Source organism: Mustelus asterias, chromosome 15 (genome assembly GCF_964213995.1).
Source record: "Mustelus asterias chromosome 15, sMusAst1.hap1.1, whole genome shotgun sequence".
Lineage (NCBI taxonomy): Eukaryota > Metazoa > Chordata > Chondrichthyes > Carcharhiniformes > Triakidae > Mustelus > Mustelus asterias.
In genome coordinates, this window is record NC_135815.1 from 28,308,469 (window position 1) to 28,336,278 (window position 27,810).

At 43.9% G+C, this 27,810-nt stretch overlaps 1 protein-coding gene across 3 annotated transcripts in view; it reads left to right on the top strand.

The window, feature by feature from the left end:
* Positions 1–27,437, top strand: part of epas1b (endothelial PAS domain protein 1b) — a 143,832-nt gene extending 116,395 nt beyond the window's left edge. For 2 of the 3 annotated variants that reach the window (XM_078229683.1, XM_078229684.1), the window contains exons 8-15: positions 7,534–7,681; positions 10,386–10,609; positions 12,993–13,201; positions 15,380–15,490; positions 17,462–17,943; positions 20,001–20,118; positions 23,109–23,241; positions 25,551–27,437. In XM_078229683.1, coding sequence (XP_078085809.1) covers positions 7,534–7,681; positions 10,386–10,609; positions 12,993–13,201; positions 15,380–15,490; positions 17,462–17,943; positions 20,001–20,118; positions 23,109–23,241; positions 25,551–25,702 — 1,577 coding nt within the window. In that variant the 3' untranslated portion in view covers positions 25,703–27,437. The remainder of the gene's footprint in view (positions 1–7,533; positions 7,682–10,385; positions 10,610–12,992; positions 13,202–15,379; positions 15,491–17,461; positions 17,944–20,000; positions 20,119–23,108; positions 23,242–25,550) is intronic. The other variant, XM_078229685.1, reaches the window with a different exon arrangement.
* The last annotated feature ends 373 nt before the right edge of the window (positions 27,438–27,810 follow it).

Here is a 27,810-nt window from a genome sequence, read left to right on the forward strand (position 1 = left end):
GTGTAAATCCTGGCTTGACTCCGGTCACGCCCCAATGAAGATGGGAAATGCCAACTTCGGTGGCAGGGCTTAGACTTTACTGCAGGGTTAATAGCGGTCAGGTGTGTACATCAAGAAGAATTATATTAAAAGGTAAAAATTGTAAGACTCTGAATCAGAGAATAAAAAGATAACTGCAGGGAAAAGGGAAATAAATAAACATACCGAGACAATAACACAAAAATATTCCAAAACAATTAACAGATGATCTATCTAGTAAACTTGACTGTCTTTACTTAAAACAAAAAATAAATACTATAACCTTAACTGTGGTGCAACTCCGAACAGTCAGAACGTGGTCTCAATGTGTGGAAAGAAAACATGCCAACAAGAATAATATAATAATAAAAGAGCTGTTTACAGTAGGGTGGGCTTATGTCTGTTCCCCTCTTCTGGTAGTTAACTGCTCCCAACCCCTTCCCTGCCTATTAATTGCATGTGCAGACTTCTTCACACATACATGCACAAGGAGGGACTCTTAAATACGGCACAAAATGCTTGCTTGTGGACACTTCTCTTTTGTGCAACCTCCCTAAAACAACCTGATTGAAATGGTCCAACTCAACACCCTGTTGATAGACATGCTGTGAATGCCTATTTAAGAGCAGCTATTTAAAAATGGAAAGGAAAGTGGGGGAGGGTGTAAAATGGGCGGCCAACCCCCTGTTGCCGGCTTCCTTCCTGACGGGATCAGTTCAAATTGACCCCTTAGATTCAGTTTATACCATTTTCTGTTCCAATGCTGTACATCTCGAAAAAGCAAAGAATCCATAAACAATGAAACTGTTCCATTCATTAAAATACAGTCGAACCATTCAATAGTATAAAAATGAAGGAATGGTAGAAGTGAAAGTATATATAGTTTCCTCAAACTTATATAAACTACTAAAGCAATTAAATTGCAGATATGTTCCTGATCATTCAAAAAACCAAGTTGGCAATTTATGGAGTCCTGTGAATTTCACAGAATTTCAGGAGTATTTCTCTGATGCAGCTGTGGGAAAGTACCAAGCCCGGATGTTTTCCCATGACACAAAGGAAGATTGACGTTCTATCATCAGACATCTTTCATACAACTTCCATAAGTCATCAAGTTGTTGAAAGCAGTTATCAGAAATGACACTAACAGTATACTGTCTCATATCAAGCACACATGTGCGCAGGGACTATTAATGAACCAAAAGGTTCGGGCTGAAGCATCGGAAAGTCATAGAGTCAATCCCACTCAAAAGACCATTCAGCCCATCAAGTCCATCCTGGCTTTCTATAGAGCAATCCTGTCAGTCTCCTGCTTTATCCCCATAGCCCTTCAAGTTTATTTCCCTCAAGTGTCCATTATACACCATACAATTGTACTTCAAGAAATAAAGGACAGAATTCTCCAGTCTCGCACGCCCTGCTACTGCTGCCAGCAAGAATGGGGAATTTGGCACTCAGCCAAATCTCCTCCGTTCACGGCAGCGGGACCGGAAAATACCAGCTGTGAGCGAGGTCTAAGAATTCTGGCCAAAGTAAAGATTTGTGAAGGAAATTTTGATGGAAAAAGTGAAGATTGGCGAGATTCCAAGAGACTGGGAATAGGCACATGAATTGATTCTATTGAAGAATGATGAAGGAGCCATAGCTGGCAACTACATACCTCAGTAATTGGAAGAACTCTGGAATCAAATGATCAGAAAAAAAAATGGAACCATATATGTTGATAATAATTAAATAAATGACATCCAACATGGATTTAAAAGGAGTACATAGTGCCTTTTTTGAGGAGATAATATGCCAAATTGAATTGATGGGCATAGGGGGAAGTAATAAGGAGCCTGAAGTATTGAGTCTAGAATTCCAATTGGTTTTTAACAATATGTCTCATGGGAAACTTTTCTGGTTCCAAGAATAAGACCAAGGCACAGATTAACAACTGATTAAATGTAAGGATGCAGAAGGTAGCAATGAGGGGAGATGGGTCACGTTAAGGGGAAACGTTGAATCAGTGGGATGGGCGCAGGGGCGAAAACTGTGCGATTTGGATTGTAACCTCTCCATTTTCTGGTGCATGTAACTGAATTAAAAATCAGAGTATCATGATAATTAAATATGCAAAGGGTCATGCTTAATGAAGCATATACTGAAAGGTGGCAGCCAAGATATTATTAAGAAAGCTCAATGAGGTTTGTACCTGGGTTATTAAGTGGCAAACATGATGAAGTGGTAAAACAAAATTGAGAGTTGAATGTAGGCAGGGATTTGAATAAGGGAATGGGGTGAATAAATGTGATTATAACTATTTGCTCTACTTTATTTAATCAATCATTTAAACTGGATAAATCAATTATTATCGGCAATATTGTGGCACAGTGAGCCGTGTCCCTTCCTCTGAACCGGAAGCTCTGGGTTCGAGTCCCACTCCAAGGCTTGTTTTTTTTTAGAAAGATGGAGTTTCCTACCCCATCATCCCAGTTGGTGGAGAGCTCATTGCTGCCAATACTGACTGCCCCACAACCAAGCAGCATTAACTTGCTGGAGGTAGGATTTCCGCCAATCAGTCAGGAGGAAGTCACATCTCAACGAGCTGCCAGCAAATTTGATTAGCTTGCAGCTCGCTAACCCCAGCAATGCCAGGAGCTTCAATGGACACAGTGCCCAGAGTCTTAAATCCCACTGTCCAGGACCAGGTCAATTCTGGGGGTTTCAGGGCGAAGAAGGGAGGCGAGGCCCGGGGCCGGTGAGCAGAAGTGGGTTGGGGATGTTGGTGGGGAGGTTAAGCAAGGTGGAGGAAGCACCCGATGTTGTAAGGAGGCCTTTGATGGAGGCACACTCCCTCTCCCCTTTCCTGCCCGAGGCCTGAGCAGGGTCTCTTTCTAGTCCTCCCTCTACAGCTGAAATTTTCCTGCCAGCCTGAAAGTTGAGGCTGGGCAGGAAACGACCCTTAAGTGGTCATTAATTGACCATTTAAGGGCTTAATTGGGGCAAAGGTTGAGTTGGCTGGTCTAGGTCTTGCCAATCCCACTGTAAGATTGTGGCAGGCTTGGGGCAAGCGGGAGCCCAGTGCGAAGGCGATCCAAGGAATTTCCGCCTGCAAGCCCACTAGTGGGGAAATATAAAATGCTGCACCTAGATCTGATAGCCATGGAAGGTGCATTCATCACCTGTCCCTCATACAGTTGTTGCACTGCAAGACAGGATATTGATCAAGAAATAAGAAAAAACTTGTGATATAGCTAATGTAATATTAATGGGGAACTATAAATCTTCTTATAGGCTGGGCAAATCAAATTGGCAAAAGTAGCATGGAGGGAGAGTTTATGGAATATGTTAGAGACAGTTTTTTAAAAACTATACATTGTGAAACCAGCAAGGGAACAGACTATTTCAGATCATCTTGGGTATCACTTTACATCATGGGGCCGATCTTACCAAAAATATTCCAAGTGCCAAACGAGCGTGAAAATGGGAGGGTCACATTGTTTCGGTGAGCTCCCAGACACAATCATATGGCATTTAGAAAAAAAAGAGACAAAGTGTGATTCTCACCAGTAGGGGAAGTGGATGGAGCCTATTCAAGCTGGGAAGGTGGCTGCTGACCTGTACGGGTTCTATTGCGCATGCAAGTATACACAGTGCACTGGGAAATGTGTCACTCCCCCATCCAACCCACCCCCTCTTCCCCCCCCGCTGTGGACTTCGACCCCCGAACCCCAACCCCATGATCGCCACCCAGCCAATCGCTGGCCCCAGCCAATGGCCCCAATGCCCCCATCCTTCGCTGGCCTGGTGGGCAGTGCCAGTGTGCCTGTTGGGCAGTGCCAGGCTGGCAGTGCCAGGATACCCGTCCAGCACTGCCAGAGCCCCAGCCTTGCACTGCCCAACCCTGCCCCCTCCCACCAGGCGGCTTCAATGGCCTCTGGTCCTACTGGCGAGGCCATCACATCAGGTCCGCATTGGTGGGGCCATGCAAGATCCTCGCTGGTGAGGACCTCAACAAATGAGCCCGGACAATTGTGTCCGGAACTCACTAACATTACTGACATAACCTAACACACATTAAATCAGCCTCGCGCCCTTCCCTTATGAACGATCAGTAGCCCAAGCAAGTAGAAGGGCCAGATTGCCTGAAGTGAAGGGTGGCTGGCAGCTTCAATGTGAAGGCTGTGTGATGGTCGGCTGCAAGGAGCAGGAGAGGATAGTACACGATGGAGGCTTGATCCTGATGATAGGACCAGCAGCCAACCCCTCATACCCAGCACTATCCCTTAGATCAGTCTACAGGTGATTTACAACCATTTACAGGTGGATGGCCTTAGGCTTGCCATTTGGTCCTTTAAACTGAACTCTGCATATGCATTTCATGACACTGATCTCGTGCTGTGGTCTTGCCCCCTGGGAGTAGACAAACTGTTGACACAGATGCCATGTTCCACCTGCAAAATTCAAAACCTTTCTAAAAATGGCAGCTTCATGGCTCAATTATTACTTCCATTGGCTTCTTGCTGTTCACAGGATCATAGCGCAGAAGAGACCCTTCGGCCCATCGAGTCTGCAGCGACACATGAAAGGCCCTGACCTGCCCACCTAATCCCACTTGCCAGCACTTGGCCCATAGCCTTGAATGTTATGCCGTGCCAAGTACTCATCCAAGTGCTTTTAAAGGATGTGAGGCATCCTCCCACACAGTGCATTCCAGACCGTCACCACCCTCAGGGTAAAGAAGGTTTTCCTCAAATCCCCCCTAAACCTCACTTTTAACCTGTGTCCCCTCGTAACTGACCCTTTAACGAAGGGGAACAGCTGCTCCCTATCCACCTTGTCCATGCCCCTCATAATCTTGAACTCTTCAATCAGGTCTCGCCTCAGTCTTCTCTGCTCCAGAGAAAACAACCCAAGCCTATCCAACCTTTCTTTATAACTTAAATGTTCCATCCCAGGCAACATCTTGGTGAATCTCCTCTGCACCCCTTCCAGTGCGATTACATGCTTCCTATAATGTGGCGACCAGAACTGCACACAGTACTCCAGCTGTGGCCTCACCAAAGTTCTATACAACTTCATCATGACCTCTCTGCCTTTGTAATCTATACCCTGATTGATAAAGGCGAGTGTGCCATATGCCTTTTTCACCACCCTATTAACTTTCCTTCTTTCAGAGATCTATGGACAAACACACCAAGGTCCCTTTGTTCTTTGGAACTTCCCAGTGTCAGACCTTTCATAGTATAATTTCTTGTCAAATTACTCCTTCTGTTGTCGGAAAAATAGCTGTCATTCCCTGAAGCCACCTCCAAAAAAATCGAGGAGGCAGGAACACTTTGGGGAGTCCTGTTGTTTTTCCCTCTGAATTTCCTGCCACCATCCTACCTCCAAAGCGACTTCCACATGGATGTGAAAATTCTGCCCAAGCTGTCTGCAATGGGATATAACTAGGTATGGGAGGTGGTAAAAATGGAGGATAGTTTGAGAAAATGAGAGGTTATTCACTTCGATAGGAAGAATAGAAAAACAATGCTAGGAAACTATTAAATACTGCTACCCAGAAGGATTTGGGGTTCCTTGTACATGAAACATAGGAGGTTAACATATAGGTACAGGTATGAATTAGGAAAGCAACTGGTATATTGGCTTTTATTGAAAGGGGACTGGAATACAATCCTCTCCAACTTCTTTAACAGGAACTGTCTCCAAAAGACACTATTGAAGAATTAGCACAACGTAGATGCAAAAATGGGAAACCAATAACGTGTCATTCTGGGAGGGAGAAAAGAAATGGGTTTAAAGGCTTTCTTCATCTGAACTTACCTTGCGATGAGGTGTAGCTGATTTTTGGAAACAGCGCTCTCAAGTTTCCTGTTGTGTAACTGTATTCCAGTGGCAAATTTGACCTTGATAATATAATTAGGAATTTATTCATGCCATTGGAAATGTCTAGACTTCAACTGGACAACATTCCTCAAGATAGTTTCCGAAGAGATGGACTATGGGAATATCCTTGAGCTCCACTGTTAGAAACTTTGAGTTGGTGGTTGGAAAATGCACATCGGTTTGGGTGAAACTGTGAATATATACAGTCCATTGTATTACTTAACCCCAGTAACCATTTGCTATCGCCTGGTAATATAATGGCTACAATGAGCATAATAACAAAATAACATAGGAACAGCCTTGTGTATTCAGGAGTGATTTACCAAAGGTTCAGCCCTTTGAATCCTCATTTTAACCATCCTAATTAGGCTTTGAGTTGCCTGCATGTTCAGAACATGGCTCATATGAGGAATAAAGAAGACATTTCTGGGTCAAACTTAGCCACAGGAACACATCCTGTTTCCCAGTCAATTGACATTGACAAAGGCAAAGAGGGATTCATGATCTGAATTCTGGGTCTTATTGGACGAATAATAATAATTGAGGGATGGGGCTGTAGTACATCAAAATACGAGTGAAGAGAGAGATAAGAAAACAGCAATGAAGTGAAATTATCTAAATTAAAATGGAAAGACTTTTAAACCCTATTTGGTGGACATAATTTATCCTTAATTCATTCAACTGTCTCCATTAATGACCCATGTTCTACAACTGACTCTAAATGAATATAATTTCAAACCTTCTGTTTCTTTTAACTATGCACTTCTCCTTTTGATACCTAATTTAATTTCTCATCTGACAAAGCTTTTATCCTCAATGGTGGGAAATCTTTGAAATTTCAGTGGGTGGCAAAAGAAAAAAAATTGAATGTCTGAAATTAACAATTTCTGTTTATTCTGTATCCTTTGTGTAAGGTGCCCATAAGCAACTGTTTTGTAGATCAGTCGAAGGCAAACAGGGAGATCAGCAGCAGAGTTTAGCTTCCACATGGCAGTACTTGCGTAATCACTGGCCTATCAGATTGGCAAGTATCCTTCTGGTGACATTGTGTGCTGCTTAAAACAAGATTACAGCAATAACAAGGCCTTCTGGAAAACAAGTAACTGGAGCATGGCACACATTGAGATTTCATTGATTGCAGACCAATGTAATTATCCTTTAAAAACACAATGATAACTACCAGATTACGGCAGCCTATCAAAACTCACATTGGATCAAAGTACAGTTTAGATTACAAAGTAACAGGTTCATAAGTCAGATCACAAAAATAATGCTGTATTTATGTACAGCATACACAGAGAAAACATTGTTCAGAAATGCTGAATGTAATTTTTCCAGTATTTTAATCTTTTTAGTGTTTTTAAAGTGTGCAAGAAGCTGGAAGATATATTTTAATAATATTCATACACATAACATGGTAAAGAATTGCCATTTCTATTCAGACCACAAACAAAAAATAGAATACAGAGTTTCTTGGAAGCAGTATTTAGTGTTGCTGTTGTCAATGTTATATAATCAAAGATTTATGCAGAATAGATGATGAAGTGCCACATATTATTTATATATCGCAGCCATCAGCACTTTTTGCGTGACTAAAAAAATTAACTGGAGTGATGTCCTTTTTCTGTATTTTTGTTTTAAAAGTGTGCACAAAAGGTCAAGCAGTTACTGGCCAGTACCGGATGCTCGCAAAACGTGGTGGATATGTGTGGGTCGAGACCCAAGGGACAGTCATCTACAACAGCCGTAACTCTCAGCCACAGTGCATTGTCTGCATCAATTATGTCCTGAGGTATGCCTGCATTATTACACAATTGATTCCAGAGCCAGGAAGCTAAGGACAGGATTTCTGCCTTGAAATAATCCTATTTTGATGTCTATGAGTCTTCTATTGTTCTTGAGATGTGGTGAATTGAGACATTGGTGAATTTGCCATCTACTGCACAGTCCTACTTTCTTGGGAAGGTCTGAGTGGGCTTTCTGCAGCCTTGGCAAGAATAGAGAGTGGGCCTTCTGCAAACATTGTGGTAAAAGGGAGTGATTTTTTTTCTGCAGCCCTGGTGATAACATACCCTTCTGTACATAGAATGAGGTGAGGTGAGAGTGACAGCCCTTGACACCAAGGCCGCATTCGACCGAGTGTGACATCAAGGAGCCCGAGCAAAACTGGAATCAATGGGTATTAGGGGAAAACTCTTCGCTGGTTGGAGTCATATCTGGTACATAGGAAGGTGGTTGTGGTTGTGGAGGGTCAGTCATCTCAGCTCCAGGACATCTCTGCATGAGTCCCTCAGGGTAGTGTCCTAGACCCAACCATCTTCAGCTGCTTCATCAATGACCTTCCCTCTGTCATAAGGTCAGAAGTGAGGATGTTTGTCAATGATTGCACAATGATCAGCACCATTCGCGACTTCTCAGACACTGAAGCAGTCCATGTTCAAATGCAACAAGATCTGGACAATATCCGGGCTTGGGCTGGCAAGTGGCATGTAACATTCGTGCCACATAATGGCCATCACCAATAAGAGACACTCTAACCAGCACCCTTTGACATTCAATAGTATTACCATCATGAATTTTCCACTGTCAACATCCTTAGGGTTACCACTGACCAGAAACTCAACTGGACTTGCCACATAAACACAGTGGCTACAAGAGCAGGTCAGAAGCTAGGAATACTGCGGTGAATAATTCACCTCCTGACTTCCCAAAGCCTATCCACCATCTACAAGACACAAGTCAGGAGTGTGATGGAACACTCCCCACTTGCCTGGATGGGTGCAGCTCCAACAACACTCAAGAAGCTTGACACCATCCAGGGCAAAGCAGCCCACTTGATTGACACCACATCTACAAACATCCACTCCCTCCATCACAGCGCTCAGCAGCAGCAGAACACTATATACAAGATGCACTGCAGCAATTCATCAAAGATGCCTAGACAGCACCTTCCAAACCCATGACTACTTCCATCTAGGACAAGTGCAGCAGATACATGGGAACACCACCCCCTGCAAGTTCCTTTCCAAACCATTCACTGCCCTGACTTGGAAATATATCACCATTCCTTCGCAGTTGCTGGGTCAAAATCCCTAACAGCATTGTGGGTCAACCCACAGCACAAGGACTGCAGCAATTCAAGAAGGTGGCTCACCACCACTTTCTCAAGGACAACTAGGGAAGGTCAATAAATGCTGGCCAGCCAGTGACGCCCATGTCCCACGAATGAATTAAAAAAAAATAATTTACAAAGATTCTTGAAGGAAGGGCTACAAGCAATTTAGTCAAAAATGACAGGAGACCGAACAGGAACTTAGATGAGCTGTCTTTGCATTAAAAACAACAAAATATTTTAAAAATAGAAATACAGAATGGTACCTGGTTGCACCTGCATATGAATCTGTCAGAGTGCTGCAAATCATTTTATTACCCACAGTTATTGAATACAGATATGGTGCTAATATTCAAAAGTTGTGTTCAAATACCATTGAAGGGGTAACATTACACATTAGAAGAAACATGATTTAATCAGAGAAAAGATTTGGATGTCTGTGTATGTAGAGACAAAAAGAAAACTGAGGTCGTCAGATGTATAAAAGCAAACATTTTTATAGTAATGGTAACAAGGCTATTTCCTTGGTACATATCCCCGCTGAATCAACTCTTTAGTGTTCAGGACAGAAAGAAAAATACCCAAGGGCTGAACAAGTCTCTTGACTGAATACTTACTGTGAGTCATTTTGCCAATCCCAAATCAGAAGCAAGACCTTTTAAACTATGTTTCTATGTTTAACCTTAATTCACTGTCCACCTTTATGAAGATGACGATGCACATTCTATATGGAATGATCAATCATCTCAAAAGCATAGACAAATGGGCTGGAATTTTACCATCCTGCCTGCCACGGGAATTGAAGCGGGTAAAGGGGGGGGATTAGAAAGGTCCATTGACCTCGGGCAGGATTTTATGGTTTCGGGACGAGCGAGGACGTAAAATCCCACCCATGGTTTACAGTTTGGACATCATCAAAGATCTTAAAGCAGCGGTGAAATGTCAACCATTGTCTTCTTGTGTGATCTTTCTGTATTAAGGAAAAGACTCACACTGATTGACATTGCCAATACCAAAACTGATGGAAAACAAAATGTAATTATTCACATAAACTCAGCAGGCCATGAGAATCCCATGGCGCAACGTGAACATGAGTAAAGAGCTCTCCCAGTACCTGGGCCAACATTCATGCAAACCAAAACCAGATAGTTTTTTCATTCATTCAATGGCCACATGCATGTGGAACCTTGTGGTGCACCAAACAGGCTACAGTGGTTGTCAACATAACTGTGACTACAGTTCAAAAGTCACCGATTGATGATGACTTGCCTTGGGATGTCATGAGACTGTGAGAACATGTTAAATAAATGCACACTGTTTCTTTCTCTTTCAGTCTACAATACTGTTTTTAAAAAATCTGAAACCAATAGTTTTGCAATTTCAGTGAGATTGAGGAGAACAATGTTGTGTTCTCCATGGACCAGACAGAGTCTCTGTTCAAGCCTTGCCAGGCTATGAGAAATATGAATGGGAAGCACATCAATGGGGCTCCAATGCCGGATGATGGTGGCCTGCTGTTCAGCAAACTGAAGGAAGAACCTGAAGAACTAGCACAACTTGCTCCGACACCTGGAGATTCCATCATTTTACTTGATTTCGGTATCAATGGTATGGAGTTAAGAACTGTTGTAAGTTGTTAGAGTTTAAAACATCAAGATGTCGTTAAACATCAATGGTATATAAACCATGGGGGCGATTCTCCGACCTCCTCAGACGACTGGCAGGAATCCCTATCCCGGTGAATGGTGCGTCAGCCGAAAATCGGGATTTCCGACGGACGTGAGGGTTCTCAGAAGTACCCAACCCGCCCCGCCGGCCCCGATTGGGTTCCCACCCAGAGTGGGCAGCAACCCAATAATTATGCAAATCCGCTAATTTGAATGTCATTAGTGCGTTTGATAGCCAATTCACCAGCCTTCTGCCATTCACCCGACCTGGCAGCGGGAACTGCACCAGGCGGACTTTGGCATTGCTACTCACAAGCAGGGCATGGTCTGCTGGACCTTGAGAGTCCAGGGGAGCGCTATCTACCCCTCAGAAAAGAGAGGATTTCTCCCCCCCCCGCCACCACTCAAATCACAGGTCACCCCTGCCCCACATATGCAGGCATGAGAGTGACCAAGCCCAATCCCCCCTCAGCCCCCCTTCCCCTTCAGACCCCCCATTCATCTCCTACAGGCCATGAGCATTGGCAGTGCCAACAGTGCACTGCCCCCTGGCATTGACACCCTGGTCTGGTGCCTTGGGCCCCGAAGGGGGCACGAGGAAGTAGATCCAGTGGCCATTTGCCTCTCTGCTGCTGTCAGGCTGCAGAGAAAGGGTCCCTCGAGGGTCATAGGGGTTGACCTCACCAGTCTCCACCGGTATAGGGTGTTGTGGCTGGACTGCCCCTTCTAGCCCCGGCAGACCTGAAGATCACCCTTGATATGGTGATTTCAGGCAGCCCTGTGATCAGAGAGTCAGAGTCAGAGAGTCAGAGAAGTTTACAGCATGGAAACAGATCAATATCAGCATTCCTGCCTGTCAGCTGTGAAAATTCTGAACTGGCTTGGTCACTATAATCTCCATGCCCCCCAGTCCCCAGTAGGATTTTAAATCACTGCAGCACTCCATTCTGCAGCAGAGATTTTCCTTTCTCCCTATCAGAAGCTGCAGGTGAGAGCAGATCCATTTGAACACCTCTGAGAAAGGACTTGTCCCCAGCCCAAGACCACCCAACTCACAGGACCCCTGGGTGACTCTTTCTCTGCAGCCTGGCAGCAGCAGAGGGGCAAATGGTCACAGGACCTACCTCCTTGAGCCATCTCAGGGCTCAAAGCGCCAGGCTAGGGTGTCAGTGCCAGGGTGCAAGGGACAGTGCACCATGGGCCTGAAAGGGTGGTGGGGGGGGAGGGGTGCTGTAGGGGATCTGAGGGGGAAGTGGGCTTGAGTGGGGGGTTTGAGGGGGAAGGGGCCTGAGTGAGGGATTTGAGGGGGGGCTGAGTGGAGAGTCTGGGCCAAAGGGGCTAAATGGGGGAGTTTGGAAGGGAGTGATGATGAGAGGGAATCTGGGGGTGGAGGGGGGGGGGCGGTGGATTTGAGATGAGGAGGGTCTGAATAGGTGGATGGGTTGCGTTGGGTCCTCCTCATACCTGTGTCGTGTTGCTGGGTGGGGGGACGGGAGGGGGTTACCTCTTAGTTTGTGGGTGGGCAGGGGAGGATGACCTTCTTTGGTGAGGAGTTGGTGGTGCTCTCCTGGTCAAAGTGGGCAGGGGGCACCATTTCATTCCTTGGGGGAAGAGGCAAGTCCCTGGGTGCGGAGATTGGGTGCAATTTAAAAATGGTGGTCTGGTCTCGAAACTGCCGGTATGGCTGGCTTGAAATGAGCTTATTTGCATCTTTCAGGTGGGTGAATCCCATGTGACAGACGCTTTCAACGTCAGCAGGGAAACACTCTGGTCCTCCCACCAACGTGGGCACTTAGCCTCAGAACAGGAGAAGCGGGCCTCATATTTTCTTCAACTTAAAAAAATCTGTGATTGGCAATGTTCACAATCACGTATGCTATAATTTCAGCTGCGTATTCTCAGCGAGGCAACCAAGTAGAAAACAGACACCAGCACACAAGGAGAGAAAAATGGGAGGAAAAACAACTCCGACTACTCTCATAATCTTTCGACTAGAATCATGAGAGATCTAAGCATGGTTTGAGATTGCTGTATTGTGAGAGGGAATCTTATAAAGGAAGCAAATAATAAAATACAGTAGGCACTGATAGATAATGCAAATTGGGCAACATTTCTAGTCGAGCCTACATTGCAAAACAATGTGAATTGTCTCAGATGCAATCAAAATGATTCATCGTACAACCATTGTTGGGTGTCCAATTTATCCAAATCCTGTCAAGGTGGCAAATTATTAGGGTCATTTTGCTTAGCGGCGAATCAACCTGTGAGGATGTGGCAGACTAACAATTTCAACCAATGTACTGTTTCTTTGTCATCTTCACTAGGAACCCAGCAGTTCAAGGAAACACCCCTTTATAATAAGGCTATTATCCCACAAAACAAGCCGTGGCCAATGGAAGTTACAAAGCCAAGCGTGAATGGTCCTGTCGAGCTCAGCAAGCAGTCGTCACCGGATTTGCACACATTTACAGTGCCACAAGTGCCATCAGGCAACTCCACTCCGCGGACATGTAGCAGCACCTCTTGCTCCTCAGTAAGTGACCAGACAAAATTACTGTCGCTCAACTTCAGAACTACAGCAGCTGTAACTCACATCTATATAAAATCTTTAGTATAGAACATGCCACATGGGGGGAATGGGAAGTGGAAGAGAAAATCAATTAGTTAAAGGAATAGACACTGTGCCACAGGAATAGAATTAAGAGAGGTTGACCAAGGATAGGTCGAAACAACGCCCACCTTCGCTTCCATCTTACTCCCCCTTACCATATAAATCTCATTCTCGATACTACATTTGATTTGTAATATTCCCCTGACCTCCAGCCTCTACAAACTTCAAATTATCCAAAACTGTCACTTCCATCTGCCTTGCAGCAAGTCCTGCTGCTCCATCAAACCTGTTCTCACTGGCATGTACTCGTTTCTGCCTCAAAGGATTGAATTTGAAGTTCTTGGCTTCATCCACAAATCCATCCACTGTCTTGCCTCACTCTGCATTCTCTTCCCCATTTTGGCACCCCCTAATGCTGTACATTCTCCTCCCGCTAATCTCTCCCGCCCGCCCCCGCCATTTTGCCTCACACTTTAAACCTCTCTACCTAAAACCCACCCCTCGTTTGATCATCTTTAACAGACTTTTCAAAACACATCACTTCAACCCAGTTTTTGGCTACCGCTAACTCTCTCCAAATTCCTTGCTTTTCTTAAGCAAGATGTATGGTATAAATGTAAGCTTTTAATGAGAAAAAAACCACTGCAGTTGGGTTTTTCTGGCCCAATCGTAACGGGAACAACCGCAGGAGATTCAGCCACCTCGCCAAAAATCCATTGGGTGTGCTCTTACCGACCGTTCATGCCACGCTCCCATTGAAGCGAGGTCAGAGAATTTAGCGCCCAGCCAAATCTCTGTTTGCTGCAGCGGAATGGGAAAATCCCACCAGTGTGAACGGCCGTAACATTCCGGCCATTGACTTTCATCAGTTCCAAAGATTCCAGCAGTGAGTAGGCCCAGAAAATCCCGTCTTTATATCCAAGAGTGCTTAGGAACTGCATCCCAGTTCAGCCAGGCGGGAAGCCAGGAAAGCAAACCCTATCCAGGTTGCTTGTGGTCTTCCGGGTGGATTGGGAGGGCCGCCACATTCAAAGACACTCAATACCTGATCAGGAAGTAGGGAAGGGAGATGTGGAAAAGACAGCAGCTGCCAACCCCACTCCCACTCCCCTCTCCCCACGACTCCCATCCTGCTATCACTCACCTGTGGCCTCGGTCCCTTGGTGATCCTGGCCTCAGGTGGGTGCATTGCCCACAGCAGCCACCGCTCCCCCTGGCGCTGCTGAGCAATGCACAATTGTCAGCAGCTCAAGGGGCAGGATTTCCACCCCTGGGTTCCATGTGCCCTAAGAGGCATTTAATATCAGCGGGCCTTCCCAAAAGGAGGCACCACAGGGCTCTTTCCAGCTCTCCATTAAATGCCATACATTGCCTTTAGTTTCTTGGCCAATAATGTATGTGATACGGCTGAACACTGCATGCTCCTAAATTTATTCCTGTAGTGTGTGTGTATCCAAAGGATTGAAAAGATCTTTATGAGCGGTACTGAAAAACACAATTAGAATTTATATCTCAAATAATATTTGTTAAATAAAGCTAAATCTAATTCATACCATAGTTGTGTGCAAATTAAGACCTTAGACCATAAGACCATAAGACATAGGAGCAGAATTAGGCCACTCGGCCCATCAAGTCTGCTCCGCCATTCAATCATGGCTGATATTTTTCTCATTCCCATTCCCCTGCCTTTTCCCCATAAATAAGTTTTCCTTACTGTCTGTAGCCACAGAAATATAAATTCTCTGAAATTAAAAGGATATAATGCTGTAATGTTACTTCTTAGTCTGCCATTACAATGTTCTTTTACCGCTGGTGGGGTGAAATTTATCTCACATTTTGTAGCCATTTCCACAGTGGTCTCTTAAGTTAGTTAGAATTGCACTACCCGATTATTTTCTCTATATCATTGTTTTTGAAACCAAGTTCTGAAAAACAACAGTACCTTCATTCATTGCATCCAACAAAGGTTTAGAATCAGACCTGTGAGACAGCTGTAAGTGATGGTTGATACCATTTAGTGAAGAACTATAGTAAAGGGATGAATCAGATTATTCATCAGGACAATACATTTCAAAACGTTTCTTTACTTTGCAATTGTAGCCAAGTAGCCCTGGAGACTATTACAGTTCCTTGGACAATGATCTCAAGATTGAACTGATTGAGAAGCTTTTTGCTATGGACACTGAAGCAAAGAAACAATGCAGCACTCAGGTTAGTTCATTAAAATAAACACAAAATAACCATTAAAATAAGCTGTGTCACTCAGTCAGAGAGGTTCCTTGGAGACAGCTATGAAGACAAGAGCATCTGTTTCACCTGTTTGATTAAGACACAGTTAGGTCACCTCAAGTTTTCTTAGAGCATGATTATTATTTTTACTATGCAACAAAGGCGTTTGGAGAACGAGACTCACCCTTAATTTCTAACCAATACATGAACATTTATAGAAATATAATGAATATTTTGAGAATGGCATGGGTTAAAACACAGACAGATTGGTACCACATCCTGTTTCAGTAGCCTTTGATGTGTATCCTAAAATATTGTTCAAAATTATTATATCAAATTAATTGGAGTATTGCTGTTCATGTTGCTTTGCTTCAGGGTAAAATGAACATCAATGCACAGAGAGAGAGGTTGGGCTAATTGTAAGGCTGACTTCCTCTCAACAGCACAATGCCAGTGATTCCCAAGTGCAATATACTCTCCACAGTTTTGTGCATTGTTAACTCAGTATTCAAAGATTTGCAAAAGTCTACAGGGTAGACAATGTATATCCCAAAACTTCTTGGGATGTCAAAGAGTAGCGCATAAAATATAAATGTTTGTGAGGCAATAAAGAATAACTTGTAAATTTAGAGTAAAACGTTTACTTTTTAAATCTTTAGAAAAGCAATATCTAGTAAAACAAATACACCCTAATTATGACACCCTAATTATGAATTTGTCCTTTTACATTTAAGTCTCTAGAAAAGTAGATTTATTTTTAAACTATATGGGTTAAAATAACATCCTGTAAAATAATACTAGTTTTAAAATGAGACATACTTCCATGGATGGTAATGTGCAGGAAAACCCAATATTCAGATGTGTAATGTCTTTTTGAGCTAAGTGAGCAATCACCTTAATTTTACCCTTTATAGACGATTTATCCATTCAGGTGTTTTCACCAGCAATTGGACTGCACAGTAGTTAACACTGCTGCCTCAAAGCACCAGAGACCCAGGTTCAGTTCTGGTCTGTATGCGGAGTTTGCAATGGTGCCCCTGGCATTGGCACTTTGCCCCGCCCCCCCACCGCCCGACCCTCTGGGGAGCCCTGATTGCCCCACTTTCACTCCAACTGGGTCGGGCCGATAGCTCCCTGAAAGTGGGGAGCTGCTGTATCCCTGCTAGAGTGAAATACTTTGGTGGGATGGGAGAGGCTAACGGGGCTGGAGACTAAAAATTAGCGCAGCAGGATGGGAAAATTGCCCTCCACTTATTTCATAGCCAACTTCTCAATAAGGGAGCTAAATGCATTTTGAGGGGGAAGAAAAAAATCAAAGGTAAAATCCAGCCCACCATTACTATTTCCAAGGGCATTGTTTCTGAAAGCATTTAAAAGCATGTTGTAGGTGGCACGGTGGTTAGCACTGCTGTCCCACAGCGCCAGGGACCCATGTTCAATTCCAGTCTCGGGTGATTGTCTGTGTGGAGTTTGCACATTCTCCCCGTGTCTGCATGGGTTTCCTCCGGATGCTCCGGTTTCCTCCCACAGTCCAAAGATGTGTGGGTTAGGTTCATTGGCTTTGATAAATTGCCCCTTAGTGTCAGGAGAACTAGCAGCGTAAATACGTGGGGTTACAGGGACAGAGCCTGGGTGGGATTGTTGTTGGTGCAGGCTCGATGGGCCAAATGGCCTCCTTCTGCACTGTATGATTCTATGTTTTCTTTTTCTTTATTTTGTATGGTGGTTGTGCCCAGCTTGTTCTCAAGCTGGGACAGTCCTAGCTAACTCTATCCTGCTTCTGACAAAATTGTACTGCTCTTGAAGCCAATTTATTTTCATTCAGTTTGCTGTTAAGCTAAGAATAGTTTACGTGTCATAAAATGTGTAAAGCTAAACAGTCTGATACAAGTTTCAAGTATCCCATACAGAATAATCTGCACTCCACTCACCATCCTTAACTTACTGTTCCAGGCGGAATTGAGTGATCTGGACCTGGAAACTCTGGCTCCCTACATTCCTATGGATGGGGAAGATTTCCAGTTGAGTCCAATCTGCCATGATGAGCAGCCCAGCTCTGAGAACCCGTCACGAACGCAAGATTATTCCACCAACATGAACAGCATGTTCCAGTCATATGCTCCAAATTTAGTGACTTCACACAGACAGATGATGCTCGACAAGTACAGTCCTCAGATGACGTCAGTAAACAAGAGCAACCCCACCTATATTCATCCACTGTCATACAACACTGGAAATGGTGTTACTCTGCCACCTTACCATGCATCTGTAAATACTCCAGCATCCTTGATGGGAGGCAGATCAAATATTTCATGGCCGCCCGATCCGCCTTATAACTGTACACCCAGAAAATGGAGATTAATGGATCAGAGGACAGGATCATTGCCTGGCATCCCACCTGGCCAACCGGTGCATACGTCACTGTATAAACAAAGGTAAAAGGAACAATGGGAAAAAAAATATTACTGCATTTTATGGACTTTCAGATGCTACTTTAGACACTCCCGTATGTTTTAGGGAGCGGTTCAGAAACAATGGGGGGAATTTTCCAGCCGTTCATGATTTGGTTGAGCGCCAAATTCTCCGTCCTTGCTCGCAGCGGTGGTGGCAGGACGTGAACAGCCGGAAAATTCCAATTAAAAAATTGCATCTTCCCCAGACATTTCAAAACTGAAGTGCGAACCTCTGACAATTGTACACTGATATTCATTGCATTATATCACTTGAACACAGTTTTATTCACGATTATTTAGAATTTTCCCTGTCGCTCCATAAATTCTAATCCTGAAGTCGGATTTCTTGAAATTCTGAATTAAAATACGGGCCGGAATTTTATCGCCCCGCCCACCATGGGAATCGGAGTGGGCGAGGGGGTGGAACATGGAAAGATCCGTTGACTTGGAGTGGGATTTTACGGTTTGCGAACGAGTGAGGCCACAAATTCCTATCCTTGATCTGTACCTGAAAACCTACCTTCCAGCTGAAGCAAATTATTTCTCACTGTCCTCTCACAGTTGTTTATTTTCAACTGAACTCCTGAAGCAAACAGCATAAGACCACAGACCATAAGAGTTAGGAGCAGAATTAGGCCACTCAGCCCATCGAGTCTGCTCCGCCATTCAATCATGGCTGATATTTTTCTCATTCCCATTCTCCTGCCTTTTCCCCATAATCACTGATCCCATTATTAATCAATAACCTATCTATCTCTGTCTTAAAGACACTCAATGACCTGGCCTCCACAGCCTTCTGCAGCAAAGAGTTCCACAGAGAGGTTGTGTAAATTTAAAAGACTCAGACCGTGGCAGGACCTCCTGCGGGAAATTCGGAGGCCCAGCCAAAAGTCCATTGACTCTTGGCAGAACTGGCAAATCAGATGGCCGGTGACTCTTGGAGATGGGACTTCCTTCCCAGATGGGAGAGAAAGCCCATCTCACACCAATTAATGTTCCTCGGGGCCTTAAATGGCTGAGGGGCTGTCTGGCAGGGTGTGGGGAGAGGGCAGGGGAGGTGCGTTCCAAAATGACTTTTTCAGTAGCTGGGCAGGAAACCCCGCCACCCATTAAACGATGCCCATAATTAAAGAAGTATTATAAATTAATATGGAAAGAAATTTAAGTTACTTAAACTTTAATGTAGTTTGCAAACATAGATGTATGAAAGCATGAAGAAATAAATATCAAACACAACGATACCCCATATGCAGGTGTGGTTTGGCTGAACTCCCATTCTCAGCTTCTCTCTCATGAGGAGTGAGAGTACTTCCTTATTGCGATGGAGAAAGAACAGGAAGAGAGAACCTTAGTACTTAGTTCTACTTCACACACCTTCTCGTGGTCAGTATAGCAGCATTGGTGGGTGGTGAGGGAGGTGATGTGGAAGTGGGTTGCTTGCTTGGCCATCAATGTAGCGAAAGCTGTGGAAGAGGTCAAGGGATCACAGAAGAATAGGGAAGCCTCAGCCCATTAAGCTAGTGACTAGCTAAACCATACAGACCGGCAGTGTCCCAGATTAGGCTGCAAGTCTGTGCTGATTTACAAGTCCCAGCTGAGCTAGTGGTAGGGATGGGTAAAATTAGACGAGGGAGGGAAACAGGCCAAGATTCCCTTTCTAGTTTGCTTCCTGCTCCAAGTGCACAGGTGGAATTCAGGTAAGGACAAGATTGGATGCAGCACCTCCCACCATTGTCTGTTCTGTCAGCGCTCATTGTATAGGGTATCATTTAGGGAATGGTCTATTCAGCATTGCACCACATGATGATCAGCATCATTGGAACCACATCCGACCGTGGAATCGGTGGTGGTGAAATTAACCTTTACCAAGTGTCGGCGGAAATGAAAATTGGACACACTGGAAAATGGGCTGCTAGTTTGCTATGAGGCCATTTTGCATTATGGTAAAAATTAATTTCAGCCCCAATATCTTCAGAAGAGAGGCAGAGGGGGGAGTGAAGAAGGAAAGAGTTTCACACCATATTACTGCTTTGCATTAGGTCTCTGGACAACTTTGGACAGCATGGGAAAGACATCAACGCCGAAACGACTTTCAGAAACAACTTAAAACGCAAACTGCAGCGGGACTTTGGAGAGCAGATATTCCAACTCTCAGCAGTAAGTCTACTTTCAAGTAATCAGTGCAGACAGTCCTTGGACTTAATAATACAAATGGTTCCCGAAAATCGTGTTGCAAGTCAAAACGGCTTCAGTTGGAACCGGTTTTCCCATTGGGACAGTGTTACAAATGGAGGATTGGTTCCTGAACCAAGTCACGATAGCCTATTTTTACTGTATAGTGAAAGGTTTGTGAGATTTTCCTTCAGTAGAATTACCTGACAGTAGTGGGTTTACCAATAGTACCTACACTTTCAAAGAAATTCCAAACTGTATTTGCCCTCCCCGAGGTTGTGAAAGGTGGAACATAAAGAAACAGTTGGTAAAGACCAACTGTTCACTGGTGAGGCATCGAAAAGTCAAAACCAGTGCTGTAAAGTTGAAATAGGGTGTCACTTTGTTAAAGTCCTAAGTGCTCTTCATTGTAACTGGAACGTTGTAAAGTTAAGGACCGACAGTAATGGCACTTTTCAAAAAGCTTTTTGTTTTCTTATTTAAATTAGTTCAAGATGATGGACGGAATTTTTCTGAAGCGTCAGGTTGTGGCTGGATCCCAATGTGTTCCTCCCCAGATACACGGCCAGGTTTTCACTCCAGATCTTCTGACACTTTGTCAAAAATAAAACAGGGGGGAATGTTTTGTGCCTTCGTTCTTGTGGGGCAGGGCCTGATAGAGCCAGCAAGGTCAGCTCCACAGAGATCAGGATGGCGTTTTCAAATGGCATCCAGATGTCAAGGTGAAAATGAAGGCCCCCCCCACCGCCCCCCCCCATCCCACCCTTGCCCCCCCCCCCCCCCCTCCCCAAGGACATTGGGACTCCCTGGAAGACAAGGGGAACACCACCAACCCTTGAACACAGAGGGCCAACCTCCTCCCCTTCCATTCAATGGTCAGGTTAACCTCTCATCCCGACACCATGCAGGCACCAGGGTGACCCAACCCCCACCTCAATTCTCAGTATCCATCCCCTCTGTCATGCAGGCAGAACACCCCCCTCCACCATCACACTCCCCCCCTCTCCCCCCCCCAATAATGAAAACCCCCTCAATAGGGTCCCCTAGAGGGGACCCTCCAGTGGAGTGGGCATCCATCCCACTCCTTCCAACCCCACCCCTGAGTTCATTCCTATATTACTGGGGAGGAGAAGATGGGGAGGGGGGTGTTGGCAGGCTGCCAAATGACAATTTAAAGGCCAATTAGCCTGGTTATCAAGCCCATTGACATAATAATACATGGCCCATGTCTACTATGTTTCGCATGGGCAGCAAGACAGGAGTGGGAAGTACACTTTATAACCTCAAATGATTAACGGGGGTGCAAGAAAGTGGGCGGGGGGGGGGGTCGCTCTTCGAGACCTGCTCTTTGCTGCTTGTGAGACAGCCCCCAATAGAATGAAACCCCCTTCCTCCTTCCTTTCTGCTCCCTGTTTTAAACCCACCCTTTCACCACCACTTCCCCTACAGTTGGCCACCTTTCTGCTTCATCCACTTAAGGGCCTCATCCCCCTGCTATTCAATCAGTGGTGGATAGTAGGATCACCATAGAGGGAACATGACAAGCAAACCCTGTTGGCACTGCTTGCAGACTCCTGGGTGTGAGAAGGAGGTGCCGGGTGGGGGGGGGAGGGGTGGGGGGGGGGGGGGGGAGGGGGGGAGGGGGGTGGTAATGAGAGGGTTATTCCTGATGCATAGGCACTCAGTGCCTGATCGAGAAACCCACTATTGAGAAGGGGGGTGGCCCACTGAGAGCCATCTCCCCATCTTGCTGCCGATCCTCCATAACTATGAACCCCTCCCACCCCCACCCAACAACAATGCCCCTTCTGTCATCAATCGCCTATGGTCTGGCATCTGGCGATGATATTAGGCCTGGGGTGGGGGGGCGGGGGGTGGCACTGCCATTCACTAGTGCTGCTGGTCCTAGGATCTTTAATCCTGGGGAAGGCCCACTGCTGTCCAGTTAAGTACCTGAGTGGCACTTAATTCAGCAGGCTGTCCCTGAGAGAGATGACGTGAGGTTTTTGCCAACCTTCCAGCTGAAGTGTGAAATACCCATCACCCCCATTAAAAACCATCCAGTGTGTCATTTTAAAAATTCTTTCATGGGGTATGGATGGTCCCTGGCTAGGCCAGCATTTCATAGAAATGAATGAATTTGTTCATACTCCCTTACTGCCCATGCGAAGGTAGATTGACTGCAGAATAAAGTTATGAAGTACGTGCTATTTTCAATTCATGCCATCATTTGGAATGTTAAGTGTGGACACTTAAGGCTTTTATCTCCTAATAAGGACACAATTGTTTAGTGGAGCTAATTACTCTTGGAAGAGAACCTAAGGAGATTATTAGATGGGGATGACCAAGGCAATGCCTCTTTTTTACAGTTACCAAACACAGAGGACCAAGTCCAGTGATATTACCTGCTGCTAGCAAGTCAGGATTCTAATTGAACTCAGCTTCAACTAAAGATAGTGAAGTGCTGTCAAATTGAAGATAGCATTTAAACTGTCTGTAGCTTAGAATCATAGAATCAACGGTGCAGAAGGAGGCCATTTGGCTCATTGAGTCTGCACCGACAACAATCCCACCCAGATCCCATCCCCGCAACCCCACATATTCACCCTCCGAATCCCCCCCGACACTAAGGGGCAATTTAGCATGGCCAATCAACCTAACCCGCACATCTTTGGACTGTGGGAGGAAACCGGAGGAAACCCATACAGACAAGGGGAGAACGTGCAAACTCCATAAAGACAGTCACCCGAGGCTGGAATTGAACCCAGGTCTCTGGCGCTGTGAGGCAGCAGTGCTAACCACTGTGCCACCCTTTTACATACAAAAACAGAAAATGCTGGTCTGACAGCATCTTGTGGAGAGAGAATAGAGCTAACGTTTCAAGTCAGGATGACCTTTGTCAGAGTTCATATAGCCTTTGTTGTACTACATAGTCAAATGGATATGCATGGACTGACTTCCTATTTCTGTTTAAGGAATCTCTATTTGAAGACTTACCAAGAAGTAACGCTTCTTCACAGATGCTGTGGAAACGAATGAAAAGCATTAAATCTGAGAATGATTCCCCATTAATACAGAAGAAATCCTGGCGTTCAGGTTCACTTACAGGTAGGAATATATATTGTTCTTGCCTGGGTCCTTTACTGTACTCAATTCCTTTTTTTCTGTATCTCCTTGAGTGATTTATTTAATGTCTAGGCTTATTAAGTGAAATTCAATCACACGTTTCCATTTATTAAGCAGGAATTCAACACACAATGTAAATTTATAGATTATTATTGATTTTGTTTGCAATTACTCAGGTTAAAGTTATTTATGCAAACTCCAACAATAAGAATGAGATTAATATTAAAAGGCTGAATAGATTTTGAGCTTGTACGATCACGTTAAAGAGGTGACACTGAATCCATTGGCTACATTTTCACCCATTTTACACAAACACACAAAGTCCAGAGGCTGAACTGTTAGGCCTCAATACTGGGGAGAATGGAGGTTTTAGACCCAATGGAGCATGGAGGCTTTAGGCCTCAAGAGGGGGGCGGGGGCAGGTACAGAAACTTGTGCCACCAGCCAGTTTACCCAGTCCCTGACACCATCCTGCCTTCTGACCAGGATGGAGTGTAGCAAGTCTACCTGTCCACAAGCCATGGCTATAGTCAGTTAAACCCGTTTAAAGACTTGTTATGTTTATTGTCAGAGGCTGGTTCAGCAGCTGTCAACTGCACATCTTGGCAACACTCAGAAAGTTCAAAGCTGAAAGGTCAAGCTTTTTGAAATAGTTGGCAAGATTTCAAACTAACCATGGCACAGTGAACAGCGGAATGACCTCTTTAAATGTGCATCATTGTGACTAGTATTGTTGCAAATGTCATTAATATGGTTCCACTATTTACATTCTCCTGTACATTATTGACTGTTAAAAAGAATTAAATAGGAACATAAAAGTACAGGAGTGGAAAATAATCTTGGACAAAATTCTCCAGCCCTCCCTGCTGGTGAGATCTTCCTGCCTCACTGAAGCCGACCCCCGCTACAGGTTCCCCAATGGCAGCATGGGTGAGGAATGTAAATTGCCATTGACTTTGGTGGGATCTTCAGGACCAGAAGATCCAGGTGGCCGAAGATGGTGGATGGGAAACCCCTTGTGGGGGGGCCTTGAGAATTGCGCCCATTCTTTCCCTGTGATTCGGAATTTTAACACTGCTAAGTTACAATTTTCAGCAGATACTTAAATTAACTAGCTCTTCGTTCAAATTTGCAAATTTGATCTAGGTTTCTGAGCAGTCCACAACATTCGTTCACCATCTTGTACAAATTTATTCAAGTGAACAGTGTTTCTAGCTCCATTTTCTAAGCTAAAAGGTTTCAAGATTTCACCTGCCATCATAGAATCTGGGAAAATGTGAAATATATTGGCATATAAATCTGACTGCGCAGTGGGTTTGTTTGGGTGTTAACTGACCTGCTAAATTCCAAAAATAATGGCCAGGATTGCATGCTCATTTCCAGTGGAAATGCATTTCCTGCCATATTGGGAACAAAAGTTGTGCTGGCAGCAGGAACGCCCGTCAACAACAGTAAAAGTGAGGCATGATCTGGGTCAATTAAGCTCCTTTGCTTCTTGAAGGAATCATTGTAGATTTTACAGCTGATCTTGGACAGTATAACATGGTGATAGGTTGCAGGAAGCCCCCCCCCCACTTACCTGAATGTGCCCCCCTCTAACCACATTGAAAAATGATAGGCCACTCCCCACTTCTCCCGACCACCAAATTCTTCCCTCCCTCCTTCCCCACTGCCGACCTAGTCACCAATACACCCTGATCCAGTCACTGATTCTTCTGACCCGAGTCCCAATTGCTCCCCTACCCAGTTTGGCTAACTCCAAAGATCTGATGCCCAATTGCCTACTCTCCCTTACATATCTAGGAGCTGCTGCCATCTTTCCTTCATTTATTATTTGCTGGCATTCACTGGCTCCATTGAAATTAGATCCACGGCTCAATTTTGGGCCATCTGGGTCCTCACCTCCCAGATACAGCAATTGTCTTCGGCACACTCCAATTTCTTCATCAATAGCCGGGATTCTCCGATCTCGCCTGCAGCTGGGATTCTCCAGTCCCGCTTCTGTGAATGGAGATTTGGCTGAGAACCAAATTCTCCGATCTTGCTGGCAGCGGTGGTGGGATGTACGAGACCGGAGAATTCCGGCCATGGTGTTTATTTATGTCTCCACCTGTTAAAACATTGGCCTTCAGCAAGTCCCTCTTTAATTTTTAGGAACCGTACAAACAATAATGTGCATGGTATCCTGAATAATAAAGTCAATAGTTTCGACTATGATGTGTAGTAGATATCTATTTTAAGGTAATCATAATTCTAGTATAAGCATTTCTTTGTCCATTTTATAATTGCAGGGATGGCAAGCCGACTTTTGGGTTCATCATTTCTGGCTTATTCCTTGCCGGAGCTGACGAGATATGACTGTGAAGTAAATGCACCTGTAGTGGGGAGCTCAACACTTCTGCATGGCCGTGAATTGCTTAGAGCACTCGACCAAGCAACTTAAAATGGTTCTGCAATAAACCACTAGCCTGAACTGTGATAACTACTTCAGTTTCTAAAGATATATTTTGTGAGTAGTCTATTATTGACATGTAGTTTAAAGAATCGCTTACTTGTTCAACTTGTCCACATCTTTACATAATGACTTTTCCCAGATTAACCTGTGTGTTCTATTATTCATGCCATTATAACATCACACCTGTTAAATCTAATCTTTCTCGATTTTCAACTAAAACATCCTTCATTTTGAGAAAAGGTTCTCAGTTATTTTTTTTCCTGTAGCATTACGACATTCTTTCTTAATTCTCAACTTGCTCTACTTTCAATTAAAAAGCAGCTATTTTCATGTGTTTCATAAGAAATGCACTTAATTTTTTAAATGAGACAATTAAAATGTTCCACTATTTTTCCTACAGATGATCAGTGAATTAAAATACTAACGGCTAAAAATTTATATTAGAAAGCAGATATATTTGTAGGTGGACATTTTGTTCAGTTGCACACTGTAGCTTCAATAAGCTTTTTTGTCCTTTTGATGGTTCATTTACTAAATATTAAGTTTTGAAAGATTTATAGATTTTTTTGATGTTAATCTTGTACTGGTACTTCAAGTAGCAGAAACAGAATGGATTTCTATTGTATTCACATAATCAAGTTAAAGCGTCATTTTATTATTCAGCACTGGTTTTGCATTCAATTGGTATTCTGGTTGGTGGTAACCTGGGGGTGGGGGGGGCATCCTGAGAATGGCAAGCTGCCAACAAATTAGTATTAATGTCTTATTAAAAAGCTGGAATATTTTACATATCCAATGCACAGTAAGAGAATACATCAAAACACAAAAAGTAAAAGATTTATTAAAATATATTTAGTTGTATTTTTCTTTGGTCAGGTATAACGCAGCTCTTTTATTCTGTTGACTTGTCGAGGATCTTTGCGGGACCCTGCTGAATTAAGGTCAAACCTTTATGCTCTACATATGATAAATGAGGCTAGCTGTTGCAAGAAGTATTTTACACTTAACTTCACAAAGGAAGGTGCAAAATATTCCCAAAAGACTGCAAATTGGAGTTTAAAAGGGTCAATTCTCACAATCATCCAAAAACAATGGAGCCTCATACTTTAATTTTTCGGATTTATTCACTGAGCTCAAATTTCCCTTTATAAGGGCATTCTACAGATGAGTAACATTATATCCCGATACTTCATCCCCACTGTATATTCAACAGGGCCACAATTACGACAGACCGTGAAGGTTTGACCTCAATACATATACTCTTCAGTGATAAAGTTGTTTTTACATTGCTGGGAACCCTTCAAGTGCCACTAGTTTTGAGCACTTTTTTTTTCCCGAAGGAAATATTTAAAGGAAGTGGACTAGTTTCTTAAAATCAAAGGAAGGGGTCAGGGTACAATGAATTTGAAGTGGAGGAATCATCTGATATTTTGGCTCAAAAATGTCAATGCATTTGAAGATTTAGGGTCGCAGGCAAACTTTTGGGGTTTTTATAGGCTTGGTGCAGTCTCAACATTAAACAGACAATGCAAGCATCTTGCTAAAAATATTACGCCAGTGTTTCAGTTCTAATATTAACAACCATAGGTTTTATTACAAGTATTTAATATCTGTATGGCTTGGCTCTTAATACCTTATTCTGTACGGGAAAATTTAATCTAATGAGGTAATGTATTTTTGACACCATTAGCTTATTAAAGCATAAAAACTTTCATGTCACAAATTTACTTGTGCTTTTATTGTGTCTTTTGTCATTCATTTTGGGCTATAAAAGCAAAGCTACTATATAATACATGATGGGAATGTAAGGGGATGAGGCATAAGTACCAGTTTTGCAATCCTTGCAGAGCGCATCAAAAGCACAAAGCTGACTATCGCAACATTCTAATGTCAGCTTACTTGGAAAAATAGGCATCAGTTCCCAGCATAGCATTTCCCTTTGGCCAAAGTTGGTTTAATGGAAAATGTGTAAAATATGGTGAGCAGTTCATACCTGAAAAGATGTGCACCCTTTAAGGTAAGTGGCTGCAAATATTTTTCAATTTTTAATGAGATTCTTTTTAGAATCAAAGCCCAATAATAGCCTTTGTGAAGGT